Here is a 23539-nt window from a genome sequence, read left to right as displayed (position 1 = left end):
AGGGGGCGGGGCCAGGGACACCCCTAGGCGCCCGGGGTAGTTGGGGGGCAGCTGGGGGTGCGGGGCGGAGCTGGGAGCCAGGGGGTGGAGCAGGGGGCGGGGCTGGGGAGCAGGGGCGGGGCCAGGGACACCCCTAGGTGCCCGGGCGGTAGTTGGGGGGCAGCTGGGGGTGCGGGGCGGAGCTGGGAGCCAGGGGGTGGAGCCGGCAGCCAGGGGGCGGGGCTGGGGGCGGAGCTGGGAGCAGGGGGCGGGGCCAGGGACACCCCTAGGTGCCCGGGCGGTAGTTGGGGGGCAGCTGGGGGTGCGGGGCGGAGCTGGGAGCCAGGGGGTGGAGCCGGCAGCCAGGGGGCGGGGCTGGGGGCGGAGCTGGGAGCAGGGGGCGGGGCCAGGGACACCCCTAGGCGCCCGGGCGGTAGTTGGGGGGCAGCTGGGGGTGTGGGGCGCACACCAGGCCCAGCAGCTGGCGCAGGACCCGCTCCTTGCCCTGGGCCTGGCCCCCCTGCATGGCCTGGACCCGCCGGCGCGTCTGCGACTCCACCTCCGCGCACACGTGGCCCCGGGAGCCCAGCGCCTGCGGGAGACGGGGGTGAGACGGGGGGCCCCCAATATCCCCTGACCCCCTCCAGCCCCCCAACCTCCCCCACTGCCCCCGGGAGCCCAGCGCCTGCGGGAGACGGGGGTGAGACGGGGGGGCCCCAATATCCCCTGCCCCCTCCAGCCCCCCAATATCCCCTGCCCCCTCCAGCCCCCCAATATCCCCTGCCCCCTCCAGCCCCCCAACCTCCCCCACTGCCCCCGGGAGCCCAGCGCCTGCGGGAGACGGGGGTGAGACGGGGGGGCCCCAATATCCCCTGCCCCCCTCCAGCCCCCCAATATCCCCTGCCCCCTCCAGCCCCCCAACCTCCCCCACTGCCCCCGGGAGCCCAGCGCCTGCGGGAGACGGGGGTGAGACCGGGGGGACCCCAATATCCCCTGCCCTCCAACCACCCCACTGCCTCCCCCAACCTCCCGTCCCATGGCTCCGATCCCCCCATCCCCAGCCCTGATCCTGCCCCCCAACAGCCAAACCCTCCCCCCACCCCACTTCTCCACACCCCTCCTCACCGCCTGCTGCTTCTGCTGGAAATCCCGCTCCCGCTCCAGCCGGTACCCCTCGATCTCCGCCTGCGCCTCCTCTTTGGCCTGCCGCAGCCGCCGGGCCTTCCCTGGGGCACAGAGAACCCAGGAGTCCGGGCCGCCGCCCCCCGCCCCCCCGGAGCCGGGAGAGAACCCAGGAGTCCGGGCCGCCGCCCCCGCCCCGCCGGAGCCGGGAGAGAACCCAGGAGTCCGGGCTGCCGCCCACCCCCCCGTCCTCCCTGACCCGGGAGAGAACCCAGGAGTCCGGGCTGCCCCGCCCCCATCCTCCCTGAGCCGGGAGAGAACCCAGGAGTCCGGGCTGCCGCCCACCCCCCCGTCCTCCCTGAGCCGGGAGAGAACCCAGGAGTCCGGGCTGCCGCCCACCCCCCCGTCCTCCCTGAGCCGGGAGAGAACCCAGGAGTCCGGGCTGCCCCCCCCCATCCTCCCTGAGCCGGGAGAGAACCCAGGAGTCCGGGCCGCCGCCTCCCGCCCCGCTGGAGCCGGGAGAGAACCCAGGAGTCCGGGCTGCCCCCCCCCATCCTCCCTGAGCCGGGAGAGAACCCAGGAGTCCGGGCTGCCGCCCACCCCCCGTCCTCCCTGAGCCGGGAGAGAACCCAGGAGTCCGGGCTGCCACCCACCCCCCCGTCCTCCCTGACCCGGGAGAGAACCCAGGAGTCCGGGCTGCTGCCCCCCCCCCGTCCTCCCTGAGTCGGGAGAGAACCCAGGAGTCCGGGTTGCTGCCCCCCCCCCCGTCCTCCCTGAGCCGGGAGAGAACCCAGGAGTCCGGGTTGCTGCCCCCCTCCGTCCTCCCTGAGCCGGGAGAGAACCCAGGAGTCCGGGCTGCTGCCCCCCCACCCCGTCCTCCCTGAGCTGGAGAGAACCCAGGAGTCCGGGCTACCCCCCCCCCCCCAACGTCCTCCCTGAGCCGGGAGAGAACCCAGGAGTCCGGGCTGTCCACCCCCACGTCCTCCCTGAGCCGGGAGAGAACCCAGGAGTCCGGGCTCTCCACCCCCACCCCACCAGACTCCCAGGTGCCCTCGGTACTGAGGGACCCTTCCCCGATGGCCCCAAGCCCCTGGAGGATTCTGGGGGGGACCTGTCCATGGGGTCTCCCCCCCCCGTGTCTGTGCCCCCCCAGCTGTGACCCCTGTGCCAGGACCTCCCCCTCCCCCTCCCAAACCCTGCCCCAGACCCCATCCCCCCATCGCCCCCCAAATCCCTCCCCTCCCCGCCATCGCCCCATCCCGTCCCCTCCCCCTGCACCCACTGCCCCATCCCTCCCCTCCCCCTGCACCCACCGCCCCATCCCTCCCGCCACAGCCTCCATCCCTCCCCCTACAGCCCAATCCCCCCATCCCTCCCCTCCCCCCACAGCCTCCATCCCTCCCCCTACAGCCCAATCCCCCCATCCCTCCCCTCCCCCCACAGCCTCCATCCCTCCCCCTACAGCCCAATCCCCCCATCCCTCCCCTCCCCCCACAGCCTCCATCCCTCCCCCTACAGCCCAATCCCCCCATCCCTCCCCTCCCCCCACAGCCTCCATCCCTCCCCCTACAGCCCAATCACCCATCCCTCCCCTCCCCGCCATCGCCCCATCCCGGCCCCTCCCCCTGCACCCACCGCCCCATCCCTCCCCCCGCAGCCTCCATCCCTCCCCCTACCGCCCAATCCCCCCATCCCTCCCCTCCCCCTCCACACCCCATCACCCCATCTCGTCCCCTCCCCCTGCACCCACCGCCCCATCCCTCCCCCCACAGCCCAATCCCCCCATCCCTCCCCTCCCCCACAGCCTCCATCCCTCCCCGCACAGCCCAATCCCCCCATCCCTCCCCTCCCCCCGCAGCCTCCATCCCGTCCCCTCCCCCTTCACCCCCCGCACCATCCCGCCCCCCGCAGCCTCCATACCTCCCCCTCCAGCCCAATCCCCCCCCTCCCTCCCCTCCCCCCGCAGCCTCCATCCCTCCCCTCCCCCTGCACCCACCGCCCCATCCCCATCCCCTCCCCCTCCCAAACCCTGCCCCAGACCCCAGACCCCCATCGCCCCCCAAATCCCTCCCCTCCCCTCCCCGCCACCGCCGCCCCATCCCTCCCCCCGCAGCCTCCATCCCTCCCCCTCCCCCCAGAGCCTCCCCCCCAATCCCCCCGCCCTCCCCTCCCCCCCAGAGCCCCCATCCCTCCCCTCCCCCTGCACCCACCGCCCCATCCCCTCCCCCCACAGCCCCCCCCCCCCGGCCCCTCTCACGTTTTCGGGCTTCCGCCACCTTCTCGGCCGCCCGCTTCTCCGCCTGCAGCAGCTGCTGGATTCCCTGCGACTGGCTCGCCATGGCCGGGCCCTGCGCTGGGGGCGGGGTCCTAGCGCCCCCCCCCGTGTGCCCCCCCCGCCAGGCCCCCCCAGCCCTGCCAGCCCCCCCCCGCGTGCCCCTCACTCCTGACCTGCAGCCCCCCCAGGTACCCCCCAGCCTCTGCCGGCCCCCCCAGCCCTGCCAGCCCCCCCGCACGTGCCCCGCCCTCCTGACCTGCAACCCCCCCAGCCTCTGGCAGCGCCCCGTGCACATACCCCTCACTCCCGACCCGCAGCCCCTGCCAGCCCAGTCCCCCCCCCAGCTCTGCCGGTGCCCCTCACTCCCGACTCGCAGCCCCTGCCCCCCCCAGCTCTGCCGGTGCCCCTCACTCCCGACCCACAGCCCCTGCCAGCCCAGCCCTGCCCCCCCCCAGCTCTGCCGGTGCCCCTCACTCCCGACCCACAGCCCCTGCCCCCCCCAGCTCTGCCGGTGCCCCTCCCTCCCGACCCGCAGCCCCTGCCAGCCCAGCCCCCCCCCCCCGCCAGCTCTGCCGGTGCCCCTCACTCCCGACCCACAGCCCCGGCCCCCCCCAGCTCTGCCGGTGCCCCTCACTCCCGACCCGCAGCCCCTGCCCCCCCCAGCTCTGCCGGGGCCCCTCACTCCCGACCCCCAGCCCCTGCCCGCCCACCCCCCCCCCCCCCGCCAGCTCTGCCGGTGCCCCTCACTCCCGACCCACAGCCCCTGCCCCCCCCAGCTCTGCCGGTGCCCCTCACTCCCGACCCGCAGCCACTGCCATGCCCGTCCCCCCCCGCCAGCTCTGCCGGTGCCCCTCACTCCCGACTCGCAGCCCCTGCCCCCCCCAGCTCTGCCGGTGCCCCTCACTCCCGACCCACAGCCCCTGCCAGCCCAGCCCGGCCCCCCCCCGCTCTGCCGGTGCCCCTCACTCCCGACCCGCAGCCCCTGCCCCCCCCAGCTCTGCCGGTGCCCCTCACTCCCGACCCGCAGCCCCTGCCAGCCCAGCCCCCCCCCCCCCGCCAGCTCTGCCGGTGCCCCTCACTCCCGACCCACAGCCCCTGCCCCCCCCAGCTCTGCCGGTGCCCCTCACTCCCGACCCGCAGCCCCTGCCCCCCCCAGCTCTGCCGGTGCCCCTCACTCCCGACCCGCAGCCCCTGCCAGCCCAGCCCCCCCCCCCCCCCGCCAGCTCTGCCGGTGCCCCTCACTCCCGACCCACAGCCCCTGCCCCCCCCAGCTCTGCCGGTGCCCCTCACTCCCGACCCGCAGCCCCTGCCAGCCCAGCCCCCCCCCGCCAGCTCTGCCGGTGCCCCTCACTCCCAACCCCCCGCCCCTGCCCCCCCCAGCTCCTCCGGTGCCCCTCACTCCCGACCCGCAGCCCCTGCCCCCCCCCAGCTCTGCCAGTGCCCCTCACTCCCGACCCGCAGCCCCTGCCCCCCCAGCTCTGCTGGTGCCCCTCACTCCCGACCCGCAGCCCCTGCCAGCCCAGCCCGGCCGGTGCCCCTCACTCCCGACCCGCAGCCCACTTGTAAATGATTTCAGGCCGGCGGCGAAGTTTCGTTTCCTTTATTGCTCCGTTAGTGCAGTTTGGTTCCTGGGTTAGGGGCCGATTCCCTCCCCCCCCAGCGCCCTGGGGCCAGGCTGGGAGTGGGGCAGGGCCCCGGGCTCTGGGGGGTCAGAGGCTCCCGGAGAGGCTGATCTTGACCAATGAGATGCTCTCGATGGACTGGCTCCGCCCCTTCTCGTAGATGAGGTAGAGGGTGGGGGGCTCCCCGGGGGCCTCCAGGACGTCCAGGGAGGAGTAGCCGCTGGGCCCCGCCCAGACCTGCAGGGGGCGCTGCCACCAGGCGGGGTCCTTGGCCCAACTCCAGCGCAGGGTCAGGTTCATGCCTGGGGGGGGGGAGAAAAGGGGGTGAGACGCACGGAGCCCCCCCCCCCACGCAGCCCCCCTGGGAGAGGCCCCTCCCCTCCCTCGCCCTGCGCCCCCCCCACGCCCCATCTGCCCCCTGCAGCCCCCCCAGCGCCCCCGCCCACGCACGGTGGGTGTCGTTGGCCGGGTTGCTGAAGAAGACCAGGCCCCCGGTGACCACGGCTCCGGCCGCCACGGCGGGGTCCACCAGGGTGGGGTCAAAGGTCACGGCCTCGGGGGGGAGGGTCTCGCCGGCGTCCCGGCTCCGGGCCAGGATGCGGCAGGCGCAGTGGTAGAAGTTCTGGTTCCGGGCGTTGATCACCAGCGACCCGTCCGGCAGCTCGTAGGGCTGGGGAGGGGGAGGGGGGGTTAACCCGGACGCCTGGGTCCCTTCCGCCCTGCCACCCCCTCGCCATGGACGCCTGGGTCCCATCCCCTCCCTGTCTGAGGAGGGGGCCTGTCCCGGACACCTGGGTCCCATCCCCTCCCCATCTGGGCACTGCGGGGGGGTCCTGTCCCGGTTGCCTGGGTCCCATCCCCTCCCTGTCTGAGGATGGGGCCTGTCCCGGACGCCTGGGTCCCATCCCCTCCCAATCTGGGCAGTGGGGGTCCTGTCCCGGACGCCTGGGTCCCATCTCCTCCCTGTCTGGGCACTGGGGGGGTTCTGTCCCGGACGCCTGGGTCCCATCCCCTCCCTGTCTGAGGAGGGGGCCTGTCCCGGACGCCTGGGTCCCATCCCCTCCCTGTCTGAGGAGGGGGCCTGTCCCGGATGCCTGGGTCCCATCCCCTCAGTGTCTGGGCAGTGGGAGCTGGGGGGGGCCTGTCCCGGACGCCTGGGTCCCATCCTGCTCACCTGGCACTCGTCGGGGTTGAAGTCGTGAGCTAACTTGGGACCCCCGTAGGGGATCCCCCGCAGGGCCCCCCCCAGGCGCCATTTCTCGCCGTGGTCGTCACTGAGCAGGCAGTAAATCCCGTCCAGGTCCAGCGTCCGGTGGCCACAGACGATCAGCCGCCCCCTGCGGGGCTCGTAGCGTTTCTGAGGCCGGGCCAGGAGAGAGGGGCTTGAGTCACCAGCCCCCCAGCCAAGATGCGGCCACTCTGGGCTGGGGCACGGGGGGGCTGGTTATCCAGGGACCCCTCCCCTGCGCTGACATGCGGCTGGCTCTGGGGTGGGGCACGGGGGGCTGGTTATCCAGGGACCCCTCCCCCTGCGCTGACGTGCGGCTGGCTCTGGGGTGGGGCACGGGGGGCTGGTTATCCAGGGACCCCTCCCCTGCGCTGACGTGCGGCTGGCTCTGGGGTGGGGCACGGGGGGCTGGTTATCCAGGGACCCCTCCCCTGCGCTGACGTGCGGCTGGCTCTGGGGTGGGGCGCGGGGGGCTGGTTATCCAGGGACCCCTCCCCCTGCGCTGACGTGCGGCTGGCTCTGGGGTGGGGCGCGGGGGGCTGGTTATCCAGGGACCCCTCCCCTGCGCTGACGTGCGGCTGGCTCTGGGGTGGGGTGCGGGGGGCTGGTTATCCAGGGACCCCTCCCCAGCGCTGCCGTGCGGCTGGCGCTGGGGTGGGGTGCGGGGGGCTGGTTATCCAGGGACCCCTCCCCCTGCGCTGACGTGCGGCTGGCTCTCGGGTGGGGCGCGGGGGGCTGGTTATCCAGGGACCCCTCCCCCTGCGCTGACGTGCGGCTGGCTCTGGGGTGGGGCGCGGGGGGCTGGTAATCCAGGGACCCCTCCCCCTGCGCTGACGTGCGGCTGGCTCTGCGGTGGGGCAGGGGGGCTGGTTATCCAGGGACCCCTCCCCCTGCGCTGACGTGCGGCTGGCTCTGGGGTGGGGCACGGGGGGCTGGTTATCCAGGGACCCCCCCCCCTGCGCTGACGTGCGGCTGGCTCTGGGGTGGGGCACGGGGGGCTGGTTATCCAGGGACCCCTCCCCCTGCGCTGACGTGCGGCTGGCTCTGGGGTGGGGCACGGGGGGCTGGTTATCCAGGGACCCCTCCCCCTGCGCTGACGTGCGGCTGGCTCTGGGGTGGGGCAGGGGGGCTGGTTATCCAGGGACCCCTCCCCCTGCGCTGACGGGCGGCTGGCTCTGGGGTGGGGCACGGGGGGCTGGTTATCCAGGGACCCCTCCCCTGCGCTGACATGCGGCTGGCTCTGGGGTGGGGCACGGGGGGCTGGTTATCCAGGGACCCCTCCCCTGCGCTGACGTGCGGCTGGCTCTGGGGTGGGGCAGGTTACCCGGGGATCCCTTGTGATGCTCTGTACCTCGGGGAACACCCTGCACCCCCACGTTCATCTTTATAAAATGATTGTGTGGGACCCAGCGCAAAGGTTGTCAGGCCGGGTGTCTCCGAAGGGCGCGTGGTGCCCTGAGCTCGGCTGTTCCGGTGACGTTACCGTCGTTGCCGAGCTAAGAGCAGGAGCCCGGGGCACCCTAGGGACTAACAGCTTCATTTGGGCAGAAGCTTCCATGGGTAAAACCCACTTCCCCAGCGGCCTGGGGTGACTGTCCCGGCGGCAGGCGTTGCCCTGCCAGTGCGGGGCGGGGGGGGGGGCGGTGCCGGCAGGGCCCATTCGACGGGGGGGGGGATGTGCCCCCCTCCCAGGGACAGGTGAGGAGGCGTCGGTTCCCGCAGAGGCCTGGGATGCGCCAGCCGCTCCCAGGCCCTGGCCGAGCCCGGCTCAGGGGCGTCACGTCTGCGGGTGACTGGCCGCGCTGGGGCTGCTCTCGCACGGCCGCTGGTGAAGGGGGTTGGGTTAGGTTCCCGCCTCGCTCTGTCAGGCCGGTTCCTCACCTCCCCCGGCACCCAGCACCCAGCAGGTCTCTCTCAGGCCTTCTTAGAACTACGCTGCCCGGCTGGGGAAGAGAGGAACCGGCCTGAGCGAGCGAGTCGGGTACCCAGAACTCACCTACCGCAGAGCAGGCCCGGCAAGGAAATAACAGACCAGCCCTGGCTGCCACGTGCAGCCCCCAGCGCATCGACGATCTACAGCCCGTGCTGGGATCCGATCCCTCCCTCTCCCAGCCCTCGGGGGACAGGCCAGTCCCCCTCCCAGACAGCCCCCCCGCCCCCCGCCTGAAACACTCACCAGCAACCACACACCACAGCACAGACACACCAACCCTGCAGCAAACCCCGGTGCCTGCGCTGTCCCCACAGCCACTCCAGCGACCCAGCCGAGGACCCAGCCACGCACCGGGGCCGTTCACCGGCACCTCTCCCGATGGGATCTGTGCCAGCGGTGCCCCCCTGCCATGTGCACCGGCCGAACCGGCCAGTCCCTGCGGAACAGAACGACGGGGACAGACCGGGCTGCAGGAACGGCACTGTGCCAACGCCGGCGGCTGAACACGTCCATCTCCCTGGCCACGCGGAACACGTGGAAAAGTTGCCATCCTGCGACAAACCCCTTCACCACCAGCCGTGCGAGAGCAGCCGCAGCGCGGCCAGTCACCCGCAGACGTGACGCCCTTGAGCCGGGCTCGGCCAGAGCCTGGGAGCGGCTGGCGCATCCCAGGCCTCTGCGGGAACCGACGCCTCCTCACCTGTCGCTGGGAGGGGGGCACATCCCCCCCCCCCGTCGAATGGGCCCTGCCGGCACCGGCCCCCCCTCCCTGCTCCGCACTGGCAGGGCAACGCCTGCCGCCGGGACTGTGACCCCAGGCCGCTGGGGAAGTGGGTTTTACCCACGGAAGCTTCTGCCCAAATGAAGCTGTTAGTCCCTAGGGTGCCCCGGGCTCCTTGTTGTTTCTGTGGCTACAGCCTAACCCGGCCCCCGATACTTGTTACAGGGACGTTATGGGCTGGAATTTCAGGTGTATCGTTATGAGGCTCCTGGTGGCTTAAAACAGGCCCAGGCAAAACTCCCCAGGAGCAGAGGGGCAGTTCACACCTCATCAGGGCATGGATGGGACGGACCCAGCCCAGCTTCCCAGGAACAAGGGACACTGGCCGAGGCTGCAGCAAAGGGTCTGCTGGACTCCGGAGTGAGAGTCACCCCCCCTCCCCTGGGCAGTCTGGGGCTGCGGTGGGGTAACGCTGACCTGAGCCCGGGGGTGGGGGGGGCAGAGCCAGGAGGGAGGAAAGAACACGATCAAAGGGGGAGACATTTGCCAGGCTCTGCCCCCTCCATCTGCAGCCGCCCCCAGGGAGCCGGGCTGAAGGGCGAGACGCAGCCGCGGTTGTAACGGCCCCGGAAGGGTTCGGCTCCGCTCAGCCTGGGCTCTGCTTTCATTTCATTTCACCAAACCTGACCTGTGCTGTGACTTAGAATCACTGAAATCTCCCGTTGTCGTCGTTACACGTGTGTCTGTTCTACCTGCAGCCGCGCGGGTGGGCAGCGGGTCAGGCCCCCCTTGGGAGAACCAGCCTGGTGCTTACCCATCTCTCCGTTAAACTGACAGACTCTACCTGGGCACTGCCAGACGGAGCTTCCTAGGTGGTGTCTGGGACCGGAGACACTGGCTAGTGTCATTCAGTTGCACAAGCCAAGGAGCAGCGTCCGTGCCAGCGGCCGTGCGTGACCAGCCCGGGAGGGGGGCTCTCACAGCGGGGCAGGGGCAGGCTGGCTGCCAGAGTCGAGGGCTGGAGTGACCGAGCAGATCACCAGCCCGGAGAACACCAGGGGAACGTCACGCCCTCCCCAGCGGGGAGATGCGGCTGGCTCTGGGCAGGGACGCAGCCGAGTGGAACATCATGACAGAAATCGCGGCAGCTCCCCGAGTGCCCACCTGGATGCCGAGCCCGGGCCCCGGGGCAAACCTGTCCAGGCCGATCTCCTGGGAGAGGTTGCGGGGGCGGCTCCAGGACAGGCCGTCGTCCCGGCTGCGAATGAGCATCGTGCTGGAGGCGCAGGGCTGCGGCTGGTGGATGCAGAGCGCGTAGAACAGGAACACGGAGCCGTTCGCCCGGTCCACGACCACGGCCCCCAGGTTCAGCCCGTCCACCCGCGTCCCGTCGTCCACGATGAACGAGCTGGGGGACCACGTCGCGCCTGGGCGAGAGAGACGGCTCTGCCGGTGCCCCTCACTGCCGACCCGCAGCCCCCCCCGTTCTGCCGGTGCCCCTCACTCCCGACCCGCAGCCCCCCCGCTCCGCCAGTGCCCCTCACTCCCAACCCGCAGCCCCCCCGCTCCGCCGGTGCCCCTCACTCCCGACCCGCAGCCCCCCCGCTCCGCCAGTGCCCCTCACTGCCGACCCGCAGCCCCCCCCGTTCTGCCGGTGCCCCTCACTCCCGACCCGCAGCCCCCCCTCTCTGCCGGCGCCCCTCACTGCCGACCCGCAGCCCCCCCCGTGCTGCAGGTGCCCCTCACTGCCGACCCGCCGCCCCCCCCGCTCTGCCGGGGCCCCTCACTCCTGACCCGCAGCCCCCCCCCAGCTCTGCCGGTGCCCCTCACTCCCGACCCGCAGCCCCCCCGCTCTGCCGGTGCCCCTCACTCCCGACCCGCAGCCCCCCCAGCTCTGCCGGTGCCCCTCACTCCCGACCCGCAGCCCCCTAGGCTCCTCCCTGCTCCGCTGGTGCCCCTCCCTCCCGACCCGCAGCCCCCCGCCCTGCTGGTGCCCCTCCCTCCCGACCCGCAGCCCCCAGCCCTGCCGGTGCCCCTCCCTCCCGACCCGCAGCCCGCGCTCTCTCCGCACACACCTCCATCGGTGGAGCGCCGTAGGGCGATGAATTTGGCCCCCGAGTCCGACGGGGAGGATTTCCGGGCTTCAGCGAAGGCCAGGAGGGAGCCGCGGGGCGTCACCGCGATGAGGGGGATCCTGTATGTATCCACCTCCCCGATCTCCCGCCCGCTCACCCACAGCAGCTGCTCCAGGGTGATCAGGGGAGTGACCTGCCCAGAGACACCAGGGGCCAAAGGGTTAAGGGCTCCCCGGGCAGTCAGGGCTCCCCATGGCCCCAGGGCGGCGCTAGGGGCTGGGCTGCAGTGGGGGGGGCAGCAGGGGGCTCTGCCCGGGCAGCCAGGGCTCCCCATGGCCCCAGGGCGGCGCTGGGGGCTGGGCTGTGGGGGGGGCAGCAGGGGGCTCTGCCCGGGCAGTCAGGGCTCCCCATGGCCCCAGGGCGGCGCTAGGGGCTGGGCTGCAGGGGGTGCGGGGGGTTCTCCCGGGCAGTCAGGGCTCCCCATGGCCCCAGTGACGTACTGGGGGGCTGGGCTGTGGGGGGGAGGGGGGTTCTCCCGGGCAGAAGCGAGACCCCCCCCGTTACAGGGAATGGGGGAGACTCAGTTTCCTGCCCCCAAACACGGGGTGGGAGTGGGGGGCCGGGGGGGGCTGGCCCTGGGCAGGGCTGGGGGGGGCACTGGGACGAGGATCCTTGCCGCTCGGTGCAGACTAAGAATTGATTTGGGCACCAGCGTTCGTGGGCAAATCGTCTCGAAGGTGCCCCGGGCCCCTTTCACTGATACAGATGAACCCCCCCCCCCTGGCGGGGTGACCAGATGTCCCGATTTCTGGGGCTTTTTCTTATATCGGCTCCTATTGCCCCCCCCCCCCCATGCTTCGCACTTGCTGTCTGGTCACCCGATACCTGGGTGGGGGGAGCTGGGGGCTGGACCCGGCTGGGGGGTCAGGCGGGCGGCACCTGGTGGCAGTACCGGGGGGGGGGGGGGGAGAACCTACGTGGTGGGGCAGACGGGCTGGACCCGGGTGGAGGGGACCAAGGCCCTGGGGGGGGGGTAACCGAGGTCCCAGGGGGGCGCTACCCAAGTGGGGGGGCAGATCCCGGAGGGGGGCAGAGGGGCCATACAGGGGCTGGGGGTCAGGACCCGGGTAGGAGGATGGGGGGCCGCAGGGGCCGATCTCGGGAGGGCCGGAGCGGCCATACAGGCGGCTGGGCGGCCGGACCTGCGTGGGGGGATCTGGTGGGGCCAATCCCAGGGGGGCAGAGGGGGGCTGGGGGCCCGGACACTGTTGGTGGCGGGGGAGGGCGATTCCAGGGGGTCGGGACTCGGGTGAGGAGAACGGAGGGACCGGGGGGGCCGATCCGAGGGGGGGGCAGAGGGGGTTGGGGGCGGGACCCGGGTGGGGGGATCTGGGGGGCCGCAGGGGGGGGGCCGATCCGAGGGGGGCAGCGCGGGGCTGGGGGCCCGGACCCGGGTGGGGGGGATCTGGGGTTCGGGACTCAGGGGCCGCTCGGGGGCAGCACGTACCCGCTCCGGGGGTCCCGCCCAGGCCGCGGCCCCGCAGAGCCCCAGCAGCAGCAGCCCCGCCAGGGGCAGGGCCCGCGGGCGCCCCATGGACCCTGGGTCGCGGCCCCTTTAACCCGCCGCCGGCCCGGCTGCGCCGCTGGTTACAATGTAGCGCCCGCGGTCACATGACTCAAAGCTGCGCCACGTGATTGGCGGAGGGAACCGCCCTCGATACAGAGTCCTGTGCCTCAGTGTGTCACATGACTGAGCTCTTGGCCCCGCCCATTTCCCCTCCCTTAAAGGGACAGCGACCCCGACAAGTGCCCAGCTCTGGGAGGGGCGTGGGGACCGGTGGTTAGAGCAGGGGGGGCTGGGAGCCCGGACTCCTGGGTTCTCTCCCGGCTCTGGGAGGGGAGTGGGGGCTGGTGGTTAGAGCAGGGGGGGCTGGGGGCCAGGACTCCTGGGTTCTCTCCTGGCTCTGGGAGGGGAGTGGGGGCTGGTGGTTAGAGCAGGGGGGCTGGGGGCCAGGACTCCTGGGTTCTCTCCCCTGCTCTGGGAGGGGAGTGGGGGCTGGTAGGTTAGAGCAGGGGGGGCTGGGAGCCCGGACTCCTGGGTTCTCTCCCCTGCTCTGGGAGGGGAGTGGGGTCTAGTGGTTAGAGCAGGGGGGGGGCTGGGAGCCCGGACTCCTGGGTTCTCTCCCAGCTGTGGGCGGGACAGGGGCAGATGTTCTCCTACTAACTGGAGCAGACGGTGGATTTCACCAGCCCCAGCCCAGCTGACTCAGGGCTCTGGAGCTAAAACAACAGGTAGAAAAACAACCAGGATACGCCCATGGGGTGACAGGGAACGTGGGCAGTGGGGTGACAGTAGTTAGACCAGATAGCCCGGATTCCTGGGTTCTCTCCCGGTGGGGGCTGGTGGTTAGAGCAGGGGGGGCTGGGAGCCAGGACTCCTGGGTTCTCTCCCTGGCTCTGGGAGGGGAGTGGGTTGATTCCATTCAGGGGTCTCTGCTGCTGCAATTCTCTACTCCAAGACTAGGGGGCACCGTACCCCTCACCTGGCCCTGGCTCCCCCCCTTCACAAACCATTGATTTCTGCCCCCCGCCCAGCCCAGGACGGGCGGGGCTGCGCCGTGGGGAAGCAGGGACCCCAGGAGGCCGGGGAGCAGAGAAACCCTCATTTATTGCCCTCCACGGCCCTGCCGCTGAGCCGCAGCTCAAATCTCGCCGTCTCCGCCCCAGGTCCCACGGGGCCGGGCCCCGATCCTTCACCCCCCCCCCATGTGCAAACATTGATCCACAAAATAAATTAAACCCCCTAGACCCCCTGTCACTCCACAGGGGCTGAGCCCCACTGCATGATGGGAAACCCCAGTCCCCACGGCAGGGAGCCACAGCGAGCCCCCTCCGCCCCCCAGCCTCAGTCAGTGCTTGGCACAGATCCCGGGTAGCTCCTCGGGTCGCGGGGTCAGGAGTCGGCCAATCGCAGCAGGGTCCCGGAAGTGCAGGGGATGCTGGGAAAACCAGAGAGAGGCTGTTAGCTTAGCTCCCTCCATGGGACAATGGGGACGGGGCAGGACTCCTGGGTTCCCTCCCAGCTCTGGGGGGTGTGTGTTGTGGGTTAGAGCTGGGGGTGGGGGGTTGGTTCTCTCCCTGGTTCGGGGGGGGGGGGGGCTAGTGGGTTAGAGCAGGGAGTTCTGGGAGTCAGGACTCCTGGGTTCCCTCCCAGCTGGGGGGGGGGGGGAAGGGGAAACTTCTCACCCGGGTTCTGGGAGGGGAGTGGGGGCTGGTGGGTTAGAGCAGGGGGGGATGGGAGCCAGGACTCCTGGGTTCTCTCCCCAGCTCTGGGAGTGGAATGGGGCCTAGTGGTTAGAGCCGGGGGGAGCTGGAAGGCAGGACTCCTGGGTTCTCTCCCCAGCTCTGGGAGGGGAGTGGGGGCTGGTGGGTTAGAGCAGGGGGCTGGGAGCCAGGACTCCTGGGTTCTCTCCCTGGTTCGGGGGGGCAGGGGGGTACGTACCAGTCGACCAGCTGGGCCCCGATGAGGTCATGGATGTGGTAGGGGAGTCCCAGTTTCACGGCGCTGGGAGCCCGGCGGCTCTGAAGATCCGACAGCAAAATCTCCTTGTACTTGGCCTTCTGGATCATCCCCAGCACGGCCTTGCGCCCTGGGCGGGGGAGAGAGCGGACTCAGTCGGCCTTCTCCCTCTAGGGGGCGCCGGCTCTGAGCCGGCCCCAGGGCGGGTCCCACACAAACCTTTGATGAAGCATTTAACGAAGCGCCCGGCTCCAGGCACGGCCAGCCACCAGCTGCCAGCATCACGGACAGTCAGGACCCCGGCATTTACCAGCTGCCTGGGCCGGGGGACAGGAGAAGAGACCCCGTCACCTCAGTGTCCTTCGCTCCAGAGACGCCTCGCCCGGCCCCTCTGGGTTACCCAGGGACCCCTCGCTTGGCTTGGGGCTCTGCTTCCCTGGGCTGGGATGTGGGAACCCCTCCCCCGGCACAGAGATGCGGCCCCTCTGGGGTGGAGAACAGCCGCACAGAACACCAAGCGGGCGCAGGGCTGAGGAGGGGAAGGGGAACGTGGCTGCCACGGGGCCCAGGAAGCCTGCGTGGCCCCTGCCTGCCCCCGCGCGCCCAGCCACCCACGTGATGTCCGGGTCCCGGAAGCCGAAGTCCCTCAGCATGCGGCCGTTGTCGTAGCTGAGTTCAGGACAGGAGGCGAACGCCGTCTCCAGGAACCTGCGCACCATCCCGGCGTGCTCCTTCCCCGCCACGGCCTGCAGCACCTGGGCGGAGACGGGGGCCTGTCACCACCAGCCAGCCCCCCCGGGACCACGGGGACCCCCCTCCCACTGCTGGGGGGTCAGAGACCCACCTTGGCTGTGTAGTCCTGGGTGAACGCCACCCCAAAGACGTCTGAGTCGAATCCAAGCTGGAAGAGCCGGATCAGCCCCTCGTCCTTCAGCCGGCTCTGCGGGGGGAGAAGGTTAAGGGGGGTGACGTTGCTTTACACAGATCTGCCGATGAGCGTAAATACGACATCCCTGGGATCTGGTTTATGCTGGACGTGCCACGGAACAGATCTGTGCAAAGGTTACGTTCCTCTGCGTGTGTTCACCCCATTTGTGTGCACGGCTCATTCTTGTGTCTGACACTAGGAATATGGAGTATTTGCATTGTAATTATGCAAAGTGGGGGCCATGAATGGTGGTTTGGAATCCTGAGGGCTCCCACTAACGAGGACAATTAACTGTGGATGGCTGTTGACTCGCAGGCCTTCCTGTGAGTCAGGCTGGGGGGAATGGAGGCTTGGGGGTCTCCCAGGACATGGGGCCACGTCACCTGGTTCTGGCATCCAGCTTGAACCTGGGGCGTTGCCACTTGGGGGGGGGGGGTGAGAGACCAAGGGTTCCCGCCTTGGGCCGACGCTGTAAGGGGGGGGCGCAGGACAAAGGGGGCTGCGGTTACCCCCTGAGCTGTCCCAGGGGAAGGGAGGGGCCCAGACTAGGGAGGTGTCTGGTCTGTGAAAGAAGCTGATTGGAGCAGTTCAGTGGGTGAGATTTACCTGCATGGAGTTTCCTACTGTGTTAGGCTCAGACTTGTGTGTTTTATATTATTTCACTTGGTAATTGGAGCTGCTGAAATCCTCCTCTTTATACTTCATAAAATCACTTTGTACTTATTAATTAACCCAGAGTAAGTATTAATTCCAGGGGGAGACAACAGCTGTGCATCTCTCTCTGGCAGCGTTACAGAGGAAGGACAGTTTATGGGTTACCCTGTATGCGCTTTGCACAGGGGAAAAGGGATTGATTTGGGGTGTGGACCCCGCTGGGAGCTGGGGGCCGGGTGCTGCAGACAGGGGACTTGCTGAGCCGGTTTTGGCTAAAGCCTGCGGGTTTGGGGGGCCCCAGGCCTGGGTCTGGGTTGCAGCAGGCTGGCGTGTGGGGCTCAGCAGGGCAGGGTGCTGGAGTCCCCGGCTGGCAGGGAAAACAGGCTCAGAGGTGGTCCCAGAATATCAGGTGACTCTCCCAAGGGGGTCTCTGTGACCAAACCTGCCACAGGGGGGCAGCCTGGGGAAGGAGATCCCAGGCAGGAGAGCCCCTGAATCTGATGGGGGGGGCTGGAAACCGGGGGGTGGGGGGAGCTCTTACCAGCTGCCTGTCCACGGCTGTGCGGTCCCTCACCAGGCTGTAGAGCTGGTGCTTCAGGACGAGGGGGGGCAGCGCATCCTCAAACAGCTGGCGAGGGAAGAGGGCGGCGAGATACCGGAGAGCCGACTCCACCGCCCCGGGGCCCTCTGCCGACCAACAGCACAGGGTCAGCCGGGAGAGAACCCAGGAGTCCTGGTGCCCAGCCCCCCCCCCTGCTCTAACCACTAGCCCTCATTCCCCTCCCAGAGCCGGGAGAGAACCCAGGAGTCCTGGCTCCCAGCCCCCCCTGCTCTAACCACCCGCCCCCACTCCCCTCCCAGAGCCGGGAAAGAACCCAGGAGTCCTGGCGCCCCGCCCCCACCCCGGTTACCCTGTCTGTCCGGCTCTCCCGCATCCCCAGCGTCGGGTCCCGGCTGCAGGCGCCGCTTCTTGGCCTTCAGGGTGTTGGAGATCAGCTGGCGGCGGCGCTCCATGGGGCTGGGGGGGGGGGGGATGGTCAGCACAGAGGGAGCCCCAGGCCGGGGTCCGTCCCCGTCATGGGCATCGCCCTCCCCCCTGAGCCAGTCCTCTGCCTCCCAGCCGGATCCCCCTGCCCCTCCCCTCTGCCTCCCAGCCAGATCCCCCTCCCCCTCCCCTCTGCCTCCCAGCCGGATCCCCCTTCCCCTCCCCTCCCCCCAGCCAGATCCCCCCTCCCCCTCCCCCCTGAGCCGGTCCTCTGCCTCCCAGCCGGGTCCCCCTCCCCCTCCCCTCTGCCTCCCAGCCAGATCCCCCCTCCCCCTCCCCCTCCCCTCTGCCTCCCAGCCAGATCCCCCTCCCCCTCCCCTCTGCCTCCCAGCCAGATCCCCCCTCCCCCTCCCCTCTGCCTCCCAGCCTGATCCCCGCCACCTCCCCCCTGCCTCCCAGCCGGATCCCCCTCCCCCTCCCCTCTGCCTCCCAGCCGGATCCCCCTCCCCCTCCCCTCTGCCTCCCAGCCAGATCCCCCCTCCCCCTCCCCTCTGCCTCCCACCCAGCCAGATCCCCCTGCCCCTCCCCTCTGCCTCCCAGCCAGATCCCCCTCCCCCTCCCCCCAGCCAGATCCCCCTGCCCCTCCCCTCTGCCTCCCAGCCAGATCCCCCTCCCCCCAGCCGGATCCCCCCTCCCCTTACCAGCCGCCCCCGTCCCTGGGTGATGACGTCACCACCCCTCTCCCCACTGACGCGGCGCGAGGCTCCGGCGTCCAAGCGCCTCTTCCGGGCGCGTTGCAATGACGTCACGGCGCGAGCCCACCGGGCCCGGAGGTGTCTGATGACGTCACAGCTTGCGCGGCGCGGAACGAGCCGGCGCTGAGTCCCGAGGCGAACAGCGGGGGCGGGGCCGCGCGTCGCTCCCCGATGACGGAGGCGGAAGCCCGGGGGTGGCCGGGGTCAAAGGTCACCGGACAGGGACGGGAGTGAAAGTGATCGGGCGTCGGGGTGAAAGGTCAGAGGGCGGGAGGGGCCCGGGGGGCCTGCCAGGGCTGGGGGGTCCCGGGGGGGCTGCCAGGGCTGGGGGCAGGGAGGGGGGGTCTCAGGGGGGAGGGGGCTGCCAGGGCTGGGGGGTCCCGGGGGGGGGCTGCCAGGGCTGGGGGCGGGGAGGGGGTTACCGCGGGGGAGGTGGCTGTCACGGCTGGGGGGTCCCGGGGGGGCTGCCAGGGCTGGGGGCACGGAGGGGGGGTCTCAGGGGGGAGGGGTCTGCCAGGGCTGGGGGGTCCCGGGGGGGGCTGCCAGGGCTGGGGGGTCCCGGGGGGGGCTGCCAGGGCTGGGGGGTCCCGGGGGGGGGCTGCCAGGGCTGGGGGGTTCAGGGGGGGCTGCCAGGGCTGGGGGGTTCGGGGGGGGGCTGCCGGGGGTGGGGGCAGGGAGGGGGGGTCTCAGGGGGGAGGGGGCTGCCAGGGCTGGGGGGTCCCGGGGGGGGCTGCCAGGGCTGGGGGTTCAGGGGGGCTGCCAGGGCTGGGGTCTCAGGGGGGAGGGGGCTGCCAGGGCTGGGGGGTCCCGGGGGGGGGCTGCCAGGGCTGGGGGGTTCAGGGGGGGCTGCCAGGGCTGGGGGCGGGGCTCACAGGGGAAATGCCCCCCGGGGGGGCTGGCGGGGAGGGGGGTCTCCCCTCCGGAGCGGGGGGGGGGGTATCTCAGCCGAGCTCCCCCTTCTCACCTCCCTCTCGCTGTTCCAGGCCGCCATGGAGCCCAGCACCCGCCCGGCCAAGCGCAGCAGCGGAGCCGCCGAGGCCCCCACGGAGCCGGGGGGGTCCCCCAAGCGCGGCCGCTGGGCCCCCCCGACCCTGCCCGTGGAGCCGGCCCTCTACGACGGGCCCTTCCCCTTCTACCGGCGGCCGGCCGAGGAGGGGCGCTTCTCCCTGGACGCCCAGCGCCGCTACCACCCCGACGCCCGCCAGCTGCGCTACTTCGCCCCGCCCCCCGCCGAGCGCCCCGAGCCCCCCTTCGACCTGCGCCACGGCTACCGCGACTGCTACGTGCGGCGGGACGAGGGCCGGCGCGAGGGGCTGGAGCACCTCCTGCAGTGGGTGGCCGGGAACCGGGACCGGCTGCGGGCCCAGGGCGACGCCGCGGGGTGAGCGAGGGGCAGGCCGAGAGCCCCTGGCCAGCAGGGGGCGCTGGGGGGGCTCCCCGCTGAACTCGGGGGTGAGTCCTCCAGGGGGAACGGCAGGTGGCCACCACTGATCTGGGGGGCTGTGGAGTGAGTGGGGTCCTCCAGGCCGGCAGGGGGCGCTGTGGGACTCCTGCCCTGACCTGGGGCACCTTGGGTTACGGGTAGGACCAGCAGGGGCGGCTCTGGCTTAATGGGGTCCTGCCAGGCAGGAGGGGTCGCTGGGAAGCCAGTGCATGAGTGGAGGGAGATGGGTACCGGGGGGCAGGTAGGGGACCTGAGACCCTGCCCCCTTTCCTGCACATAGTGGCGTGGGCTGCCCCACGGTTCTGGCTCAGCTGGGGGAGGGGTAGACATGGCGTACAGGCTATGGGGGTTCAGGAGCTCGGGGTGGAGGGGTTCAGGTCTGAATACCTGAGTCTGCCGAGAGCCTGACACCATAGGGCTCATATGGCCCCGTTCAGCTCAGCAGAGAACTGTTAACTCTGAAACCTACCGATGTTGCGTGTGGCGATGCCACCCCCTTATCCCCCCCCCCACCCGCAGGCGCCCCGTGAACGCAGATTTCGTGACCTGGCGGGGGCACCTTACCAAGGTGCTGACGACGCCCTACGAGAGCCAGGAGGGCTGGCTGCTGGCCGTCAGCCTCTTCCGGGGCACCCTGTACGTCAGCGAGGTGGAGACGCCGGCGGCCCGGCAGCAGCGGGAGCAGCGCTCCGACATGCTGCAGGAGCTGGCCTACATGGGCTACAAGTTCGAGCGCTACATGTGTGCGGGTAAATAGAACCCAGGCGTCCTGGCTCCCAGTAGCTCCCCCACCCCTCCCCGAGCTGAGGAGCGAACCCAGGCGTCCTGTGCTGTGCCTGTCCCCCCAGACATGCCGGACGGCAGCCCGGACCCCATGGGGGTGGTGAACACCAACGAGGCGTTCTGCACGGTGGTGCGCACGCGGCTGGGCGCGCACATCGCTGCTCTTCGCCGGGGAGGTGGACTGCACCGACCCCCGCGGGGCCTGGCCCCAGCCCCCCGCCTGCTACGTGGAGCTCAAGACGTGCAAGGAGCTGCACAGCCCCACTCAGCGCAGGAGCTTCTACAGGTCAGAGCCCCCCGTGGGCCAGCCCCCCAGCTACGCCCCCAGGAACCCCCAGCCTAGGGCCACCCTGGGTGGATGTTCTCTGTGGGGCCGGGCGGGCTGGGGGGTCTCCCCCGAGTGGACATTCTCTGTGGGGCCAGGCGGGCTGGGGGGGTCTCCCCCCTGGGTGGACGTTCTCTGCGGGGCCGGGCGGGCGGGGGGGGGTCTCCGCCCTGGGTGCACGTTCTCTGTGGGGCCAGGCGGGCTGGGGGGGTCTCCCCCCTGGGTGGACGTTCTCTGTGGGGCCAGGCGGGCGGGGGGGTCTCCCCCCTGGGCGTACATTCTCTGTGGGGCTTGGTGGGCTGGGGGGTCCCCGCCCTGGGCGTACGTTCTCTGTGGGGCCACAGGGGCTGGGGGGTCTCCGCCCTGGGTGGACGTTCTCTGTGGGGCCAGGCGGGCGGGGGGGTCTCCCCCCTGGGTGGACGTTCTCTGTGGGGCCAGGCGGGCGGGGGGGTCTCCCCCCTGGGTGGACGTTCTCTGCGGGGCCAGGCAGGCGGGGGGGTCTCCCCCCTGGGCGGACGTTCTCTGTGGGGCTTGGTGGGCGGGGGGGTCTCCGCCCTGGGTGTATGTTCTCCGCGGGGCCAGGCGGGCCGGGGGGTCTCCCCCCTGGGTGCACGTTCTCTGCAGGGCCGGGCGGGCGGGGGTCTCCGCCCTGGGTGGATGTTCTCTGCGGGGCCGGGCGGGGGGGGGGGTCTCCCCCCTGGGTGGACGTTCTCTGTGGGGCCGGGCTGGCGGGGGGGGGTCCCCGCTGGGTGGACGTTCTCTGCGTGGCCAGGCGGGCTGGGGGGTCTCCGCCCTGGGTGGACGTTCTCTGTGGGGCCAGGTGGGCTGGGGGGGGTCTCCGCCCTGTATTTCCTGCATGGGGGGGGTGGAAGGGAGGCTGGGGGGTGCTAGGGACCCAGGCTGACCCCCCCCCACCCTCCAGACACAAGCTGATCAAGTGGTGGGCGCAGTCCTTCCTGCCGGGCGTCTCCCGCATCGTGGCCGGCTTCCGCGCCCCCGACGGCTCCGTGGCCGCCCTGGAGACCTTCGAGACCATGAAGATCTTCCAGCTGATCCGGGTGAGTGTGGGGAGCTGCCCCCCGCCAGCCCTGCCCCCCACATCCTCTCCGGGCCCCCACTTCCCCTCCAACTGGTGTAGGTCCCTGTCCGTCACTGGGGCCCTGAGCCCCTGCGACCCCTCTGACCTCCCTGTCCCCACTTCCCTGCTCCAATCCCCATGCGGCAGCCCAGCCCTGCCTCTCCCTCCTGCCCTACACCCTCGCTCCTGCCCCACTTCCCCCTCGCGCCCCCCCAGCAGTGATTTCAAGCTGGTCCCCGCCCCCCACGCAGGGCGACCGGGGCTGCTGGAAGCCGGCCGTGTGCATGAACTTCTGCGAGGCCTTCCTGGCCTTCCTCAAGAGCGTGGTGACGGAGGACGATCCACAGTGAGTAGAAGAGAACGCGGGACTCCCAGCGCCCCTGTGCGCCCCCCTCCGCCCCCCAGACCTGGGGTTCTCAACAGGGGGGGCTGCCAGCGGGATTCGGGGGGGTCAGCGACGCAGGACTGGCGTTAGACTCGCTAGACACAGAAAAATGGGGGGTGGGGCACGGGGGGACGTGGAGTTTTTATAGGGGGGGGGGGTGCAAAGAAAAAGGTTGAGAACCCCTGGCCTAGACCCCACTCCCCTCCCAAAGCCGGGGAGAGAACCCAGGAGTCCTGGCCCCCAGCCCCGCCACTGCTCTAAGCACTAGCCCCCACTCCCCTCCCAGGGCCGGGGAGAGAACCCAGGAGTCCTGGCCCCCAGCCCCCCGCCCCCCCTGCTCTGACCCACCAGCCCCCACTCCCCTCCCAGAGCTGGGGAGAGAACCCAGGAGTCCTGGCCCCCCGCCCCCCCTGCTCTAACCACCAGCCCCCACTCCCCTCCCAGAGCTGGGAGAGAACCCAGGAGTCCTGGCCCCCAGCCCCCTGCGCTCTGACCCACCAGCCCCCACTCCGCTCCCAGAGCTGGGAGAGAACCCAGGAGTCCTGGCCCCCCCGCCCCCCCTGCTCTGACCCACCAGCCCCCACTCCCCTCCCAGAGCTGCGGAGAGAACCCAGGAGTTCTGGCTCCCAGCCCCCCCTGCTCTAACCACCAGCCCCCACTCCCCTCCCAGGGCCGGGGAGAGAACCCAGGAGTCCTGGCTCCCAGCCCCCCCTGCTCTGACCCACCAGCCCCCACACCCCACCTGGGGCTGGGGAGAGAACACTGGAGTCCTGGCCCCCCGCCCCCCCTGCTCTAACCACCAGCCCCCACTCCCCTCCCAGAGCTGGGAGAGAACCCAGGAGTCCTGGCCCCCAGCCCCCCGCGCTCCGTCCCACCAGCCCCCACTCCCCCCCCAGCGCCGGGGAGAGAACCCAGGAGTCCTGCCCCCCGCCCCCCCTGCTCTGACCCACCAGCCCCCACTCCCCTCCCAGAGCCGGGGAGAGAACCCAGGAGTCCTGGCCCCCCGCCCCCCCTGCTCTAACCACCAGCCCCCACTCCCCTCCCAGAGCCGGGGAGAGAACCCAGGAGTCCTGGCCCCCAGCCCCACTGCTCTAACTCACCAGCCCCCACTCCCCTCCCAGAGCCGGGGAGAGAACCCAGGAGTCCTGGCCCCCAGCCCCCCCCCGCTCTAACCACTAGCCCCCACTCCCCTCCCAGAGCTGGGAGAGAACCCAGGAGTCCTGGCCCCCCGCCCCCCCCTGCTCTGACCCACCAGCCCCCACTCCCCTCCCAGAGCTGGGGAGAGAACCCAGGAGTTCTGGCTCCCAGCCCCCCCTGCTCTAACCACCAGCCCCCACTCCCCTCCCAGAGCCGGGGAGAGAACCCAGGAGTCCTGGCTCCCAGCCCCCCCTGCTCTGACCCACCAGCCCCCACTCCCCTCCCAGAGCTGGGGAGAGAACCCAGGCCCCCTCGCTATCACCTCCCCCCACCTTCTCTCCCCAGACTCGTTCACCTGTTTGCCTGGGAGCCGGGCAGCCCTGTGTCCTACACCCGGCACCGGGCCGCGGAGCACGTCGTCCTGCCGGCCTGGTACGTGGAGACCATGAGCGGAGGGAAGAGGCCGGACTGAGCCCCCGGGGGCACCAATAAACCGTGTGAGAGGGTCAGGGCCACGTGACTGCCGTGTCCCTTTGTCCACATGGGCATCCCCCCATGGGGGAGGGGTAACGGTCATGACCCCTCTCTGG

The 23539-nt window shown here is 71.4% G+C and overlaps 4 protein-coding genes across 4 annotated transcripts; 1 reads left to right on the top strand and 3 right to left on the bottom strand.

Moving 5' to 3' along the window:
* Positions 1-319: 319 nt before the first annotated feature.
* Positions 320-3478, bottom strand: ATP6V1G2 (ATPase H+ transporting V1 subunit G2). Its single transcript, XM_044982681.1, has 3 exons — positions 3359-3478; positions 1105-1205; positions 320-571 (listed from the first exon to the last, which is right to left on the bottom strand). Exons 1-3 carry the CDS (start codon positions 3438-3440, stop codon positions 398-400), a joined length of 357 nt encoding a protein of 118 aa, XP_044838616.1. The 5' UTR covers positions 3441-3478; the 3' UTR covers positions 320-397.
* A 1483-nt stretch (positions 3479-4961) lies between these two features.
* NEU1 (neuraminidase 1) lies at positions 4962-12642 on the bottom strand. The gene is made up of 6 exons (XM_044982677.1): positions 12463-12642; positions 10956-11148; positions 10045-10307; positions 6173-6355; positions 5449-5668; positions 4962-5300 (listed from the first exon to the last, which is right to left on the bottom strand). Exons 1-6 carry the CDS (start codon positions 12547-12549, stop codon positions 5086-5088), a joined length of 1161 nt encoding a protein of 386 aa, XP_044838612.1. The 5' UTR covers positions 12550-12642; the 3' UTR covers positions 4962-5085.
* A 706-nt stretch (positions 12643-13348) lies between these two features.
* Positions 13349-17136, bottom strand: STK19 (serine/threonine kinase 19). The gene is given in 8 exon segments (XM_044982680.1): positions 13349-13954; positions 14458-14605; positions 14695-14792; positions 15091-15230; positions 15320-15415; positions 16599-16744; positions 16969-17116; positions 17119-17136. Coding segments are annotated over 8 exon segments (840 nt in total). The 3' UTR covers positions 13349-13908.
* A 640-nt stretch (positions 17137-17776) lies between these two features.
* Positions 17777-23462, top strand: DXO (decapping exoribonuclease). The gene is given in 8 exon segments (XM_044982676.1): positions 17777-18056; positions 18781-19178; positions 19761-19990; positions 20090-20178; positions 20180-20310; positions 21272-21407; positions 21679-21773; positions 23295-23462. Coding segments are annotated over 7 exon segments (1200 nt in total). The 5' UTR covers positions 17777-18056; positions 18781-18786; the 3' UTR covers positions 23422-23462.
* Positions 23463-23539: the final 77 nt, after the last annotated feature.

This window comes from Mauremys mutica, chromosome 12 (assembly GCF_020497125.1).
Source record: "Mauremys mutica isolate MM-2020 ecotype Southern chromosome 12, ASM2049712v1, whole genome shotgun sequence".
Lineage (NCBI taxonomy): Eukaryota > Metazoa > Chordata > Testudines > Geoemydidae > Mauremys > Mauremys mutica.
This window is presented reverse-complemented; position numbering and strand designations above follow the sequence as displayed.

What these genes read in the sequence shown, in the direction of transcription:
- ATP6V1G2 (XM_044982681.1), bottom strand. Translation starts at nt 3,440, where the DNA reads ATGGCGAGCCAGTCGCAGGGAATCCAGCAGCTGCTGCAGGCGGAGAAG. An exon ending in GGTGGCGGAAGCCCGAAAAC is followed by an intron (nt 1,206 to 3,358) that starts GTGAGAGGGGCC and finishes TCTGTGCCCCAG; the next exon opens with GGAAGGCCCGGCGGCTGCGG. An exon ending in TCCAGCAGAAGCAGCAGGCG is followed by an intron (nt 572 to 1,104) that starts GTGAGGAGGGGT and finishes CGTCTCCCGCAG; the next exon opens with GCGCTGGGCTCCCGGGGCCA.
- NEU1 (XM_044982677.1), bottom strand. Translation starts at nt 12,549, where the DNA reads ATGGGGCGCCCGCGGGCCCTGCCCCTGGCGGGGCTGCTGCTGCTGGGG. An exon ending in GGCCCGGGCTCGGCATCCAG is followed by an intron (nt 6,356 to 10,044) that starts GTGGGCACTCGG and finishes GCCCGGCCTCAG; the next exon opens with AAACGCTACGAGCCCCGCAG. An exon ending in TCAACCCCGACGAGTGCCAG is followed by an intron (nt 5,669 to 6,172) that starts GTGAGCAGGATG and finishes CCCCCTCCCCAG; the next exon opens with CCCTACGAGCTGCCGGACGG.